This window comes from Besnoitia besnoiti, chromosome II, assembly GCF_002563875.1.
Source record: "Besnoitia besnoiti strain Bb-Ger1 chromosome II, whole genome shotgun sequence".
Classification (NCBI taxonomy): Eukaryota; Apicomplexa; class Conoidasida; order Eucoccidiorida; family Sarcocystidae; genus Besnoitia; species Besnoitia besnoiti.
This window is the reverse complement of record NC_042357.1, coordinates 4,094,301-4,109,249: the sequence shown is the minus strand read 5'-3', so window position 1 is coordinate 4,109,249 and position 14,949 is coordinate 4,094,301. Positions and strand designations below refer to the sequence as shown.

General features: G+C 61.5%; 1 protein-coding gene across 1 annotated transcript; it reads right to left on the bottom strand.

The window, feature by feature from the left end:
• Nucleotides 1–1,242: 1,242 nt before the first annotated feature.
• BESB_039340 (uncharacterized protein) lies at nucleotides 1,243–14,720 on the bottom strand (the record flags this gene model as incomplete). Its single annotated transcript, XM_029362520.1, has 11 exons — nucleotides 1,243–2,302; nucleotides 2,998–6,161; nucleotides 6,276–6,321; nucleotides 6,476–7,350; nucleotides 7,729–7,804; nucleotides 8,332–8,916; nucleotides 9,380–10,357; nucleotides 10,690–10,746; nucleotides 11,158–12,235; nucleotides 12,800–13,462; nucleotides 14,192–14,720. The coding sequence occupies 11 exons, from the start codon at nucleotides 14,718–14,720 to the stop codon at nucleotides 1,243–1,245; spliced, it is 9,111 nt and encodes a 3,036-aa protein (XP_029221485.1).
• Nucleotides 14,721–14,949: the final 229 nt, after the last annotated feature.

Sequence of the window (14,949 nt, the reverse complement as noted above, 5' to 3'; positions counted from 1 at the left end):
GTCCGTAGACGCTTCCACACCACAACAGGTGGATAAACACAATCTTTGGATGTAACCGTGGCGTCATATCGCAGCATTCTGTAGCTTCGGACGCGAGAAAGTGTGCTGACATTCCCGACGCGCCTCTGGGCCGACACACGGGTTTCCCCCTAAAAACAGTTCCAGAGAATTTCCACGCAGCGGCGGCAACGGTCAGCCCCAACGCTAGAGAGACGCGGGACTCTTTCACATGGTTTGAGGAATTGCCAGTCGAACAGAAACTCGCCAAAGTACCACCATCTGTGGTCTCGCGTTAAACACGGAAAACATTTGTGTCACCCTCTGAGCCATCGTACTCATTTGCACAAGGGCGCGCACCTCAGTACGCCTGCACAGTCCTCGGAGTCAAAAGGATAGTCTGGATACGACTACATAGAGTACGAATCTCTGAATTCTGTCGCAAACGGGGAAAGAATAGGCGTAAGGAGAATGTGTGAGTTCCACAGCTCTGAATATGGCGCCGTTTGCCAGGATGGAGGAGTACGCTGTCTGTGCGAAAACACCTCCGGATCGGGCGGAAGATCCCGAACGGCGAGATCGCTGTACGAAGTGGAACACGTTCCTACGCCGACTGCACTAAGCAGGTTTGCCTAAATAATTCTGCGCATTCCCTCCAAAGTATTTCGTGCAACACGCCTCATGTGCCCATCGAGCACGTGCAAGCAGACTCCTCGTAGCGGCGAAACGTTCTTCCGGTCGTAGCAGCGGGCTGCATTATCATCTTTGATATGTTGAGCCGTTGAAATCCGGCAGGTAGCGCGTCTAGGGGTTGATTCGAACGCGCTGTGATGGCAAATCTACGGCAGCACGTGAAGCTGCATTCCGCGACAAACCGTGAAAATTCTGTGATGGCGCTTCGTGTGCGTGCCGTGAGGCGACCAGGACGTCGCGGCTTTTGGAAGGGCAAATGGTGATTACGTCATTCGCATGGAAAAGGCCAACGCGCGACAGAGCCACTTACATCCGTCATCGCCTATGTGAAAAAAACCTGTCGGGCCTTGTACCCGATTCATCTCGAGGGCCGTTGAAAATACATTCATTGACAATAGCCACAAACAACAGAGAAACATACCGCGCGTGAGGCCTAGAAAACCACTCAAACCCAGCCCTCTGCACACCTGCTCACACACTCTATACACGCATGTCCATACCAACGTACATATATATTGAAGCGAACCTTCACACACTATCCCTCTACAGCAATTAGCGCCTGAAGCTGTCAAAGAGGCGCTCCCAGTCAGCCTCACTGGGTTTGGCGGAAGGCAGCCAGTAGGCGGGAATCTCTCTGTGCTTCTTTCCTCGAGCTCGACTTCCGCCGTGTGTCAGCTTCTCGCCTGCGGGTCCTGCGTCGCTTCCTTTTTCGCCTTCGTGCGCCTCTTCCCCTCCGCCGTTGCGTCGTTCTCGAAAATTTCCAGACTCACTTTCGTTCTCCACTCCCTCTGGTATCGCCGAGGAGGCCTCCGCGAGGCTTGGTTCGATTCGCCCAGCTTCCTCCGTCTCTCGCCGGCTTCCGCTGCTTCCTGTCTTCCTCGTCTCTTCCGTCTGCGTCTTCGATTTTTCACCCGGACTGTAGGAGCGGCTGCCTTCCGCTTCAGCTCCTCTCTCGTCTCTCTCTTGTCTGCCCCTTCTGTCTTCAGCCCGCTCGGTTTCTTCCCAAGTCGCCTTCACTCTCACGCGCCCTCGCCCGTTCCTGTCCCTCATGGCGGCAAAGAGTCCCTCGAGCCGCGGCCTCGCGCCCTCTGGCTCGGCGCCCAGCTCCCTTCCTTCCTCTGCGTCTTTCTCGCCTTCTGTCTGTGCGCGTCTTCCTCGCGCATCCGCAGAGCGCCTACGATCACCGTGGTTTAGCTCGACTGACGCGTCTCGGCTCGAAGCCTCTCCGCCCTGTGGCTCTTCGCCTTGACGCACTCGGTCGCTGGCGAGCGCAAGATTGAAGAAGCGAAATCCTCCTCGTCGCGCCGCGGAGAGAAAGTCCGGCGGAGGCTGCAGACGCGCCTGCACAGCGGCCTCGCCGAGGGACTGCAACGTGCGCGCCCTGGTCGCGTCTTGTCGCTCGAAAACCGCTCGCAGATGCTGCAGCGAGGACGCGGAAAACGGCGGCAAAGCAGACGAGACGACACCTGGGCACACAGACACTGGCGCTGGAGCCGAGGGAGAAGAGGAGGAAGAGAGAGAGGCCGAAGCCGACGTCGGCTCCGCGGGGCTGGGAGTGCGCGCCGAGGCCCAGGGCTCCGCGGCGACACGGTAAACGAGAGAGGGATGGAGCCTAAAGAAAGAGCAGCAGCCCACACCCTCAAAAACGAAATGAAACAAAGGGGAGTTGCAGCTTGCCCGCCCACGCAAAGCGCCACGCGAAAACTGAAAAGTCAGGATTTCGCGTGCGTGGTCTTGCCGCTGCTCGCGACGGAGAAAATCGCGCGAAGAGGCGTCAGGAAATCAAAGGAGTTTTCACTCTATCCATATGCATGCCGAGGGCATGGTCATTATTTGGGTACACAGTACGATGTTCTCGTAAGTCAGTGCGGAAGTCCTGAGCCGAGCGCGACAGTGCCGCGTGAACGTTTTCCCCGAAGGTGCGCTCTTCGAGATGACGAGGCTCTCGAGGAGAGACTCGACGCCCTCTTGGACTGCCGCGGTCGTTTCTCCGCGCATTTGAAGCGGGGACGAAGCCCGCACGCGCACATGCAACAAATGATTCTCGCATTACATTTTCGTCTCTAATTCAGCGAGAGAGAAACAGAGCGACAGTGCAGGCCCCGTGCACCGCCGTCGCCGAGTGCCAAAACCTGCACTTCCTATGTTGTATCTGAGAGTGAGATTCGCGGATTTCTGTAGGCCTCCCGCGGCACGGCGCGTCGCGTAGTACCGAGACCTCTTCAGCCCAGGCTTTCCCGCGCGTTTTTCTTTTTCTTTTTGCGCGCCTGTGCTTCTTGGCTCTGGCCGCGAGCGCTGAGACCTTACCATGAGAAGGCGTCCCTCCAGGTCCGCTGCGCGACAGCCGACTCGCATGCGTCTTCCTTCTCCCCGCTCTCGAGCAGAGAGGACGCAAGGAGTTGGTGGCGAAGTCGCTTGGGCGACTCGAGGGCGTGTGCCGCGGTTGCTTCCTTCTTCGTTTTCTTTTTTTTCTTTCCCTGCTCGAGTCTTCCCCGGTCCTCAAGGCAAACCAAATCGGCGAGGCAGGCTTCGACTTCCGTCGCGATCTGCTTTCGGTAAACGGCCGCTTCCTCTTCTCGCGCGACCTCCTCCTCTCGCTGGCGTGTGAGGCCTCGCATGCTGCTGTGTGTGCCTCGCAGAGGCGCGGCCTCCGATCGCGAAGCGAATCGCATCGACCGATAGCCCAACGTGCAGCCTCTCGTGGGCGCTGAGGGCTGAGTCCCCTCCACAGGCTCGGTGTGCGGCGCCTCGAACTCCCGCGTTCGCTGGGGGATTGCGTTGTCTTTGCGATTCTTGTCTGTCGCTGCTTTTCGGCAGGCGGCACCGCCATCGTCGATCCTCTCTTTGCGCCCGGCGTGCGTCTCTTCGCCTGCGTTTTCGGCGTCTTCGCATGCAGAGGATTCCGCGTCCTCGAGACGAAAGCCGCCGCCTTCTCTCGCACTCAGCTGTACGGACACCTGGTCGGCCACGCGCAGCATGGCGGCAAGCACATGCTGTGGAAAAAGCGAAAGAAACTGCGGCAAAGGCGTAAGGAAAGTCGCTGTGAGCAGGAGTGAGTGAAGGAGAGCAGGAGGCACAGCAGCGAGCCGCGCCGCACACTGCGCCGAAAAGAGCGACGACAGACAAGCCGAAGAAGCGCCAAGATGCTGAGAGGAAAGGGAGAAAACCGGAGACGAGACGCCGGAAGACGACGAGAGCGGGAGAGATGCGCTGAGGCAGACACGCAAAAGGCGAGCGCCAGAGATAAGGACGCCCGAAGAGGCAGCGGCCTCCGCACACGACGAAGGCGAACTGCGAGGGCGTCGCGAGGCTTCCGCGTCATGTACGATGCTCGCCGAAGACGCACAAGACCCGGACGAGCCACTCGATGCGGAAGCGACACCTTCGCGGAGAAGTGATGGCGAAGAGCCAAGAGGAGAGACTGCAGGTGAAGAGCCGAAAGACGAACAAGAAAGGCCGGTGCCCACGCTGTTCTCCGCACGTTGGAACTGAGGAACGAGAGAGAAAACAACCTCCTCGACAAGCCAAGGAAGACCACGGCAGCTCTGTAGAAGACGAAGTTCGTCTGCTTCGCCGCCTGCGGCTGAAAGCGAATCAGACGGAGACCGAGACGCCGACGCCTCGAGAGAGAAGAGCGAGGGGGCGTGCGATGTGCACACAGGGGCCTCAGCGACAGCCGATTCGACACCATAGCCCCGCCGCCGTTCGCGCCGCAGTTGCGCGGCCTCGCAGGAGAGGCGCCGGCGGAAAGACTCGAAAACCGCAGTCTGCATGCGCTCGAGGCTCGGTGCAGAGGCCTCCAGCGGTATCGCAGGAAAAGGGAGAGGTGCCGAGGCAGCAGCATGTGCTGCGGCCGACGAGAGGCTGGCGAAGAGCGCGTGAAGCGAGCCTTCAACCGGAGAAGCGAAGGGCGCGTCGCGCTGCAGCCTGAGCACGCTGAGCGCCAAACGCGCCTCTTCTGCGAAGACCGCGAATCGCTCGACAGACAGAGAAGAGGAAGGCGACAAGAAGAACGACGGTGGAACTCCGCCAGGCGATGGAGCTGCGCGCGGCGAGGCATCTTCTGGCGCCTCGGGAAGAATCTCGCGAGCGGACAGAGCAGAATTGATACCTTCGAAGCAGCCCACGAATCGACGCGGCGAAGCCTGCAGGTCCTCGGCTGCATAAGGTGACGATGAAGAAAGCAGAGGTGCGTCTGATTCTTCTTCCACGCAAGAATGGATGGGGCGAGCAGCGGAAGACGACGGCCAAGACGCATGCGCCGCTTGACCAGGAAGCGAGGGCGAGGGCGAGGAAGCAGACGGCGCGGTTCGCGCAGAGCGGAGATGGGTTTCGCCGCGACTCTCATTCCCCGAGGGCGCCGAGAGGGGAGGTCCAAGGTCTGGCGACGCCGGCGATGGAAGCGCGCGAGGTGGCAGCGCGTGGCGCCTCTCTTTCTCGTTGACCTCGACTTCTCTCTGCGCCGCCTCCGCAGCGGCCTCCTCTCTTCGCCATGCTCTCAGTGCAGCCTCGAGCGCCGCGGTCAAGAGACCTTCCTCGACGCGCTGTCCGCAGTCGCCTAGCGCCTGCAGAGAGAGAAGCAGCTCTCTCCGCTGCTCGGAGGCTCGCGCGTCGTCGGCGCTGCCGTCAAGCCCTTCGGCGCGCACCGGCCGCTCTCCCTTACGGCTTTTCTCGGCGCTGTCTTCGCCTCGACTTCGATCGCGCGGACGCCCCAAGAGGTCGCGCGACAGCAGCGCCGCCGCAGCGAAGGCCAGACGAATCTGCGCGCTCTGAAAAAACGCGCTGAGGGCGTGACCGTCTCGCACAGACCGCAGCGCGCCGCGACCGGCGACCTCCGTGACATCCAGCGGCAGCCGCGAAACGCGGAGAGCATCTTCGCCGTCAGGTTGCAGCTGTGTGTCGGCGGCGCTCGCGCCTTCCGCCACTCGGGTCCTGCCGTCGCCTCCGGGCACGCATTCTCCGCCGCAGGGCGACCGCCAGCCCCCCCCAGCCGCTTCTTCACTTCCTCGCGCGAGTCTGTTCGCCGCTCCTCCTGAGAAGGCGGCGAAGAGACGCAGCCCTTCGTTGCGCGCGGCGTCGCTCAGAACTTCGCGCACTGAGGCGTCGCCTGGGCTCTTGCCGCACCGCGAAAGGAGACGCGCGAAGGCCTCGAGGAGCAGACGGAGGTCAGGCAGCGGAAGCAGCAACAGCGGCCGCGCACAGCACGCGAGGAGGTCTGGGACACGCGCGGAAACGAACTGCGGAGAAGACGAGTGCTGCGCCGCTGCAGGCGCAGAAAGCCGGTCGCAGAAGGTTGCGATGGGAGAGAAGCCGATTCGATTCGGAGGCTCGCTGCGCGTCTTCTCCGCCGCGTCGCCTTCGCTGCTGGCGGCCTTCTCGTTTTCGTCACCATGCGCATGCGCCCGGCCTCTCCCGAGCGCGGCGTCCGACGCCGAAGGCTGTCCAGGCGCCACGTAGCGACGCGCGATCGCCTGCGAAAAGAAACAAGACTCTATACAGACTAAGGTTAAATTGACTTCACAAAGAAAGACGCTTGACACAGGTGGAGGTCAATGTCACAAAGAAAGGAAAGTCGGTACACATACCGGGGTTTCTCCGGAGAAGGCATGCAGAAGACCGACGCGCCCCGTCCTGCGAGTGCAAAGCCCGAGAGCGGACTTTTATCCATAGAAACTCCTCGTTTAATTGTACACTACATAATCCTCCTTCTCCTACTTGATTTCCCACAGGCGGCACCCCCGCGAGACGTCTGTTTTCAGCCGCGGGGTGTAACCGGCCGCCGCACCGCACGGAGACTGGAAGCGAGACCGCGAAACCAGCAGCACCACAAAGGCAAGGAGAATTGTGAAAAACAAGCGAAAAATCGAAAAAATTCGCAGTTGCCGTCCACGTGCGCGGCCTCACTTCAGCCACGCAACTTTGACTCCTGACCACCGCCTCCCAGTTCGCGACTTCTTCGCAATCTTGGGCGCGTGTCCCCTGGCTGGCCTCAGTCGGGAGCTCGAGGTTGAGCGCCTCCTCTTCGGCCTCAGGGTCGCCGAGCGCCTGCGCAAGCAGCGAGGCTTCGTCTGGCAGCAGGCTCGCGAAGTGAGAAGAAGGAAACGCCGAAAAGTGCTGACTGGGGGCCACGGAGAGATACAAACAGACCAGCGTGAGCAGGTCATCCTGAGCGAGTGGAGGCAAGCCAGGCGAAGTTCCGGCGTGCGAGAGAAGCGACGAGAACGTCCGAGCCTCTGGCGAGGCGAGCACCGCAGGAAAGAAGGAAGCCGCAGACAAAGGCGCCCGCCAAGAAGGAGAAAGCAGAGAGTAGTCGGAAGTCGAGGAAGGCGAGGAAGACAACGGCGACGCAGCCGGCAAGGAGTCGGACAGGGGACCCGCTGGCGCATGCGGAGAAGAAAGCGAAGGTGTGGACGAGAGAGAAAGAGAATCAGGTGCGGACGCACTCAGATGCCCATGAGTGAGCGGATATTCAGATGGAAAACTTGAGACACAACTGCGCTTCTCAGCCGCATACAACGAAGAGACAGCTGTAGCGGGCAGCATATGAGGCGGTGGAAGAAAACAGAGATGAGGAGGCAAATCGGGCTTTGCCGTGTTTAGGTAAGATGTTCCTTCGCCTTGAGCAGCTGCGAACGAAACCAGCGCGTCTCCGATACCCTTCTGCGCACGCCGAGAACCCCAAAAAAAACGAAACGGAGATGAACTGTCCGCCGCATGCCTGAACGCAGCGACGGCTCTACATGTTTAACCACAGACACAAATATATACATATATATATTTAGGTGTGAACTCCGTCGATCAAGGTTCGCTTCAGATTATATCGTGGTCTTTATACACGTCAGAGCTACATCACGTGCCTCTGTAGGCGCGTACTCTATCGTGTGGAGTGGATAAGTCTCCGAACACGCACAGCTCAGGCGAAGTGTCTGCGCCTCTCTCGAGAAACAAAAGGCTGCAATCGAGTGAGCAGACAACACGAAAGAGCAGATCGCGCACGGCCGACTACGCGAGGGCCCGTCGAGATCCCCCAGGGCCTACCATGAGCGCCGTGTGAAAAAGGTTCTGCCTGCACTGCGCCTTCAAGACGAGCAGCGCCTCCTGCGGCGTGCAGACGCTGCTCGACAGAAAAAACACACAAGAAAGAGTCAACCAAAACCGCCACACACACCGATCAGACTCTTGCACGTAGGCGTGAATTCTCCCGGCACCAGCCTACATATAAACGTATATGTATACATATATGTATGCGTGTAAGTGTATGCACATGCAAGTCTGCTGGGTTACCCAGCGCCTTCTACGTGTACAAGCGTGTCCGCATGCCGGCGCCCATGCTCCCTGCCTCGCAGAGCTTTTGCCTCGCTGGTCGACACACACCAGTTTCACAGTAAACTCAGGCAGACGCCCAGTAGATCTCTTGAACTCACAAAAAGCGACGCATCCACAGCAGACTACATACCTATATATACTCATACACATATGAATATTTATATATGAGCACGTGTATATGCGCAGGGCGCCTGCGGAGATACAAAGCTTGCTGACGGAAAGCAGAGTCCACCCGTGGCAGGTTCAGCGCGAGTTGGTGTCTTCAAATGAGATCATTCCTCAGTGACTCGTTTCAGCGCCAATAGTTCGTCTTACTCGATAACACCTGCCGCGCGGCCGAGCAGCACGTAGAAGGTCGAGAGGACCTCCGCCGCAGCTTTGCGTCCTTTTTCTCTCATGTGGATTCGCCCTTTTCTCCGTTCTTTGGGCGCCTTGTGTCCGCCTCCCGCAGGCGGCATCCGTCCGCGGCAGGCCTGAAGCGGAGACGCGCCCGACGGTGCAGTCGCTTCCCGAGCTTCTGCGGACGAGCACGCACTGCGAATGGACTGTATATACACCTCACGCGCCTCAGGCATGGCCCCTAGGAGTCGCCACAGCACAGTTCGGAACGGCTCGATTTCCCTCCGTCTCTGTTGCCTCTCCGCGTGGAGACTTTCACGTTCTCCCGAGCTCGCCCCGCCCTTGTCGCTGCCTGCCGATGCCGCTGAGCCGAGGCCCTGGTGTCCATACACCCGCCGCGGCGGCGGCGCATCCAGAAAGACGCGCCGCGAAATCGCACGGCAGAGGCCAGAAAGAAGCGAGGGGTGCGGAATCCCGAGAATCGACAGCGACGACAGCAGCGACGCCAGCGACGAAAGCGGAAGGCCGTCTAGGTGTGGGAGAAGACGAGGCGCGAGCACGCTGCGCAAAGCAGAAAACCGGCAGTCCACACGCCTGACACATGTGCAGCGCATACGCGCAAATAGAGGCGCAATAAGACGCATTTACGCATGCAGAAAATCCACCGAGCAGACAGGCGAATGCAGCTTTTCTGAGAGTGGCCCCCAGAGCCACTCTCAGAAAAGCTGCACAGAGCCGTGCCCGTGCCTCGATGCAGACGTGAAGGATACAGTGAGAGGGGAGAAACGCGAGAGAGAGCGACAGAGTCCCCCGCGTGCATCACAGCCTTGATCATCCCTTCCCATGCCCCCCCGTGGAGCCTCCGATGCAGCCGCGCGAGACTCGAAGGCAAAACGCACACGGTCAAGAGACTCACACACAGCGGCGGGCCTACAGGTACGCAGAGATGCCTCCTCGACAGTCCGCTGGCGCCTGCATTTGGGCATGGGTTTAAGGTTTACAGTCTCTCAGGTCGGTTACTCACCTCATCATCCGCGGATCCCTGACGAGCGAGGCCTCGAAGGCCCCGCAGATCTTCACGAGCGCGAACGGAGGGACGCGCGCGACGCGCCGCAGCAGCGCGCGGCTCAGCGCCTGCCAGACATCCACGCGGCGGTAGATGTTCTCCGCCGCGACCGCCAAAGAGGCAGAGCCTGAGAACGCCTCAGGCGGGGCGACGCGGGACGCAGCCGAGGCCGAGGAGTCTGCAGGCGCGTCTGAGGAGACCTCGCGGAACGTGGATATCTCCAAGAATCTCTTCTCGTCTTCCTCCGCAGCGCCGCGCGGCGCGCACGCGCCCAGGGCTCCCGCCAGCCGAGCCCCGCCCATCGCGCCAATCCAGGAGATGACAGAAGTCAGGTTCATCGGCGCCAACTCCACAGGCGGCAGCAGAGACGAAGACGAAGCGTCGATGGAGGAGGGCGCGGACGAAGCGACAGGCCGCGCGCCCCGTGCGGTAGCAGACCGCCCCAGCGCCGGCGCCGCAGCGGCGGGCGACCGCGTAGACCTCCGCCTGCGGCCGCGCGCCAGCAAGTCGCCCTCCGGCCCCGCGGACGGAGGGGCAAGCCAGAGGCCGGCGTCTCTTTCGCCAGAAGGCTTGGCGCCGCGTGCAGACTCTACATCCGCTTCGGCTCCAGTGCCGCACATCTCTCCTTGCCGGCCGCTCTCGCGCTCTTCGCGAGACACCTCTGCGCCTACGCACTCTCGAGGTCGCCCGCCTCCGTCCTCCGACGCGGCCTTTGCATCCCCTTCGTCTTTCGGGCAGCTCGGCGCTGCTGCACCTCGCGCCGAGCCACCCTGCCGCCCGGGGCGCTCTTTCGTGCCTCCCCGAGTCTCGCTCGGGCTCTGCTCGCCGCAGCTTTCCGCCTCTTGAGGCCGCGCGGCCTCTCGCAGCGCGACGAGGAAGCGCGCGAAGTCGGAGTCCGCGAGTGCGCCTTCGCTCTGCAGCTCAGGAAAGGCCGCCCTGGACGTCGCACGAAACTCAGCGCAGGCAGGTGAGTGAGGAAACGCACACCAAGGGCGCGGCGGAGACTTCACACCCTCGAAAGGCAAACAGCGGGCGAAAAAAGCGCGGAGGCGCACGCAGGGACGCCGCGAACCCGACTGCGTCTCACATGCGAGGACGCGCTGTCGTGAGGCCGCAAAATCCCGCCAAAACACAGAACACAGCCCCTATCGCCCTCTTCTCCTTCTCCGTCGTGAGGAAGCGTCACGCACGCCACGGCGGGTGCAGAGACCTGGAAACCCTTCACGGAGAAGCGAAACTCCGGATGCAGGATCCGCCGCTTGACTTACATCAGGATCATCTCCGCAAGGTCGTCGTTGTGAAGTCGAGCTGCGGCGAGGCCCTCGCTGCAGACGCAGAAACGCAGGGGCACAGGCAGTTACCATTCCTGCAAATATGCTAACGCACACAGGCGAGCACGTTTGTTCCTTTTCTCAAAGAGACTCGAAAACCACAAAAAACTTCACCATGTTTCTAAGAGCGCCTGGATAAGTCGCGGATGCTCTATTGGCGCGCTGCATGATACAGGCCTCTGTCCTGAGTCGTTCGCTTTCATGGCTCATTCCGCCGAGGGTGTGCTGAGCTGCGCAACATCCGCGATGCCTCATGTTTCCATAAGCACGTCGCCTTTATGCGAGGCGCATGCCTCGCGTCCTTTCTCTGCGTTCTTTCCGCTCTTGCCGCCGCGAGTTCATGTCTCAGTCTGAAATGTGAAAGCCTTGTTTCCTCTCAACTCGCTCGGTCGCTCCCCGCCTCACCACAGAAATCCGATGTCCTGCCCGGTTGCGGTGCCTTCGAGCAGCTCTGCGGGGAGGCGCTCTGCGGTGGCTTTCAGCAGTTCCGCCGCGAGGGCCTGCAGGCGCGCGTAGACGAGGCGATGCACCTCGCGCTTCGCCGCTGCGTCCTGCCCTAATGCCCGCCCCAGCACGCCCGCGAGGCGACGGAAATCTGTCTCCTCCAGGGGGGACGACTTGGCCGCGACCGGGGAGTCGCGACCGGGGCTTGCGCGTGATTCAGACAGCCCTTCCGACAAATCGGGAAGGCTACGGGACTGCACATGTTGGCCTGCCTCTGGGCTCGAGCTGCGAGGCAGACGCAAACTCCCCGCATCGCCCTCCCCGAGAGCAGAACACGTGGAAGGCAATGGCGGAAGAGAAGGTGGAGACGAAAGAAACAGGTGGCGCTTGGCTTGATCTCTCTTCCTCTCGCGCTCGTTCAGATCTCCCTGCGAAGCCTCACGCGTCTTTTGCGCAGAGTCTGCACCCGAGTCCAGTCTGCCAGCCCCCGCACCTGCTGCGCCTCGTCCGCCCTCGCCGTCCGACGAGGGCCTCGCCGCCCCGCTCGGGTCTCCGCCGCGCTCCGACGGCGCCCGAAGGACGCTGGCGACCGCGCGCAGAGCTGCTGGCGGCTCCTCCGCGCCGGCCGCGTCCGCTGGAAGACGCGCGGCAACAGAGAAAACGGTATTTCCACGTGGGGGGTCGCGGGCGCACGCAGAGAGATCGGCGGGCGGCAGCCTGTCGCCGCAGCCCGCGGGCTGCAGCAGGAGCGCCAGGAACTCCGCAAAGTTGAGGTCCAGAGGGCAGACGGCCAGAGGCGACAGCGGCGGAGGCCTCACGGCGGCATGGGCGGAGGAAAGGGACGCAGGCCCCAAGAGTGAAGATGGAGAGGGAAAGCCGGAATCGCACTTGTCGGGGGTGGGTGTCTCCTGCGGCGACGAGCTGAGGAGCCCAGTCCGCGCGAGGCAGCCCACGAGGCCCGCGAGGTCGTGGAGAGCCATGACGTCTTTCAGCTCAAGCGCGCGGAAGAGAAGCAGAGCGAAAAGAAGGGGGTCGTAGTCTGGAGGTACCACAGAGAGAAGCACGTCGCCTCCAGTCCCAGCGCGGGCTCTCACTGAGTGAGGAGGCACACGCGCGCAGCGGTGAAAAAAAGCAACACGCAGACGACAGAGGGCCGCGAAGGCGAGGAGGTGACGCGGCGAACTAAACCAAAGGTCCGGCTCTTTCTCGAATCCGTGTGCCGCCGACGCGCGAGAGACAAGCTTCGTTCAGGGCGCCACGGGAGGCGTCTCGCAAATTCCGACCCGACCAAGGCGCCCAACAGGGGTCATGAAAGAGCGAAAAGCGCGGAGGTGAGATGCCATGGGAAGCACCACAACAGCAGCAACAGCAGCAATGAAGACGCCTCAGGCGAAGCAGCAACGCACACATCGACAGTAGGAAGAGGGCGGTGGCACACAGAGAGCGGCGGATGCGCGTCAATGAGGTGAGTCTCGCGGGAAAGCAGCCAAAACGAGACGGGCAGCGGAGCGCAGCAGAAGATATCTGAGACGGAGGGCCGCTCCTGAATCGAGGATTCACTGTCGCTCCGTCTGCTGGGCACCGACAACAACTGTAGTCTTACGTTTGTACTTAGCCATGGCGCTGGCGAGAAAATGCAGGTCGCCGCCGTTGAGCCTTTCTCGCTTGAGAATGAACTGGAGGACCAACAGCCGCCAGAGGAGGCGCAGATTCTCGAGCTGCCCTCGCACGTGGTTTTCGCCTCCGCTTCCGGCTCGCCTCTCCTTCGGGTCCTTCCCCCAGTCGCCGCGCTCCCGTCGCCGCAGGCGCGCGCCTCCAGCCTCTGGACTCCACTCCCCCGCCTCCGCCTTCGCGCGAATGTCGACGGCCGAGCGCTGCGTCTTTTCGCGAGCTGGACAAGCGTGTCTCGTCTCTTCTGAGTCCACCTCCGCGAGCGCTCCGTCCTGTATGGCGGAAGCCCCCGCTGCGCGTTCGCGTGTGTGCAATCTCTCCGCGTTCTTTGCTTCTAAAGATACCGCGTCTGGGCTCGCGCACGCCGGCAAAGTCGCCGCAGACGCGGACGAGAGAGAGAGGAGACAGGAGGCGTCCGCGCCGCCCAGCGGAGTCCGAACGTCGCGACTCACGCGGCCTTCGTCGAGAGGCAGCTGCGTCTGGCGATAAAGAATTTTAAACTGCTCGAGGAGGGGAAGGACGCGCGGAAAGAGGAAGCGCGACGGCAGCGTGTGGTCCGGCGGAATGCGCCGCAGTGTCCTCAGCAGACTGGAAACTGCAGACAGCAAAACGCGAGGCACTCGCCAGAGCTCGACGCTGAAAAGGTCGAAAGCAGACTCACGCACAGCCACGGGAGGACAGGCGATGGCACGGCGTAGCGGCGGCGACCAGACACCCGCGCGAGCAGCCGAAAACGACAAAACCCCTCTGCGCCATCTCAGGAGATAAGCGCCTGCAGGCCAGTTCATTCAACGATAGGCATACATGCAGATTGATCTGCCAATACTTAGCAGCATAGCGGTAAGTAAGAATGCATTCATAGAGAGTCAGATGCACATGGATGGAGAAGGCGTGGACGCCTAATTTGAAGCCGCAGCGAGCCCGGCGTGTGGATTCGCACGTCGCGGAGCGGAGACGAAGCGGGCGGGAAATGCAGACGCAGCGAAAGCAACCAGACACGACACTGCTCGCGCGTGTAGGCAGACAGGCACAGGAAGAGGAGGCCAGGGGATCGGCAGGCACACAGAAACGAATGTGCAGGGTTCGGGGCGATTTCAAATGAGTTTCACAAGTCACATACACGCGGCTGGAGCTACCGGAAGCCAGAGAAAGAGACGAAGCGACGGAAAGATAGATATACACTCCGAAACGGCGGTGTATACCATCGTCTACCGCACACTCTGCTCGGAACTTCACTCGCTCGCGTGAATACGCAGCGAGGCGAAACGCTTCCGAGTATTTACTGCGCCGCCTGGTCCCTTGTTTCTCTCAATAAAGGCCTCACGTTGTTTTGGAAGCGCGACGGCGTCGAGCAGGTAGGGGGGCAGTTCGTCCTCGTCGCGTTTTCGTTCCTTCTTTTTCGCTGTAAGGCCCTCCGTTTCGCTGCGGAAACGCCGCCTGCTTCTGGCGCCTGCTGGCGTGTCCCTCAGAGCCTTCCTCGAAGCCCCAGAGGTGACGCGTCCTTCCGGCGCATCGTGAGAGCCGCAGTGAATCTCGAGGCAGCGTCCCGTGTCTTCTCGCGCGCCCAGCGAATACTCCTGTCGAGAGGCGTCGGCGAGTCTGGGCGCCGAGACGGAGAATGTAGCAGCGACGCTGGCGAGGAGTGCAGGTGGTCCATCGTGGAGGCCGCCTTTTCTGAAGGGCCTCTGTCGGGGCGCAAGGAGCCAGCGAACGGGCCGTTCAGCCCGCAGCGCGCCCGCGAACTCGCATCGAGGACACGAGTGAGTGAGGCAAACGGCAGCGCCTGCGGACACGTTTTGCCGGCGGCGGATGGTCAGGCAGTCAAAAGGGAGCGGGGAGGCGACCCCCGACATACCTCGCGCCCCGCGAGAGGGAAGGTAGGCCCGAGTGGCGGGCCGCCTCGAAGGAACCCGCGGCCGCAGCATGCCAGCCACCGCGAGTCAACACAGACCCGCGCGGGTACAGAGAGTCCTGGGCATAAAGGCTGAGAGCCGCATGAAGGCGAGGTGAAAAGCCCAGTCACGTGCGGACGAGGAAGCTTAAGTTGAGTAGATCTTGTTCCAGCATCGCCGTATTAACCGG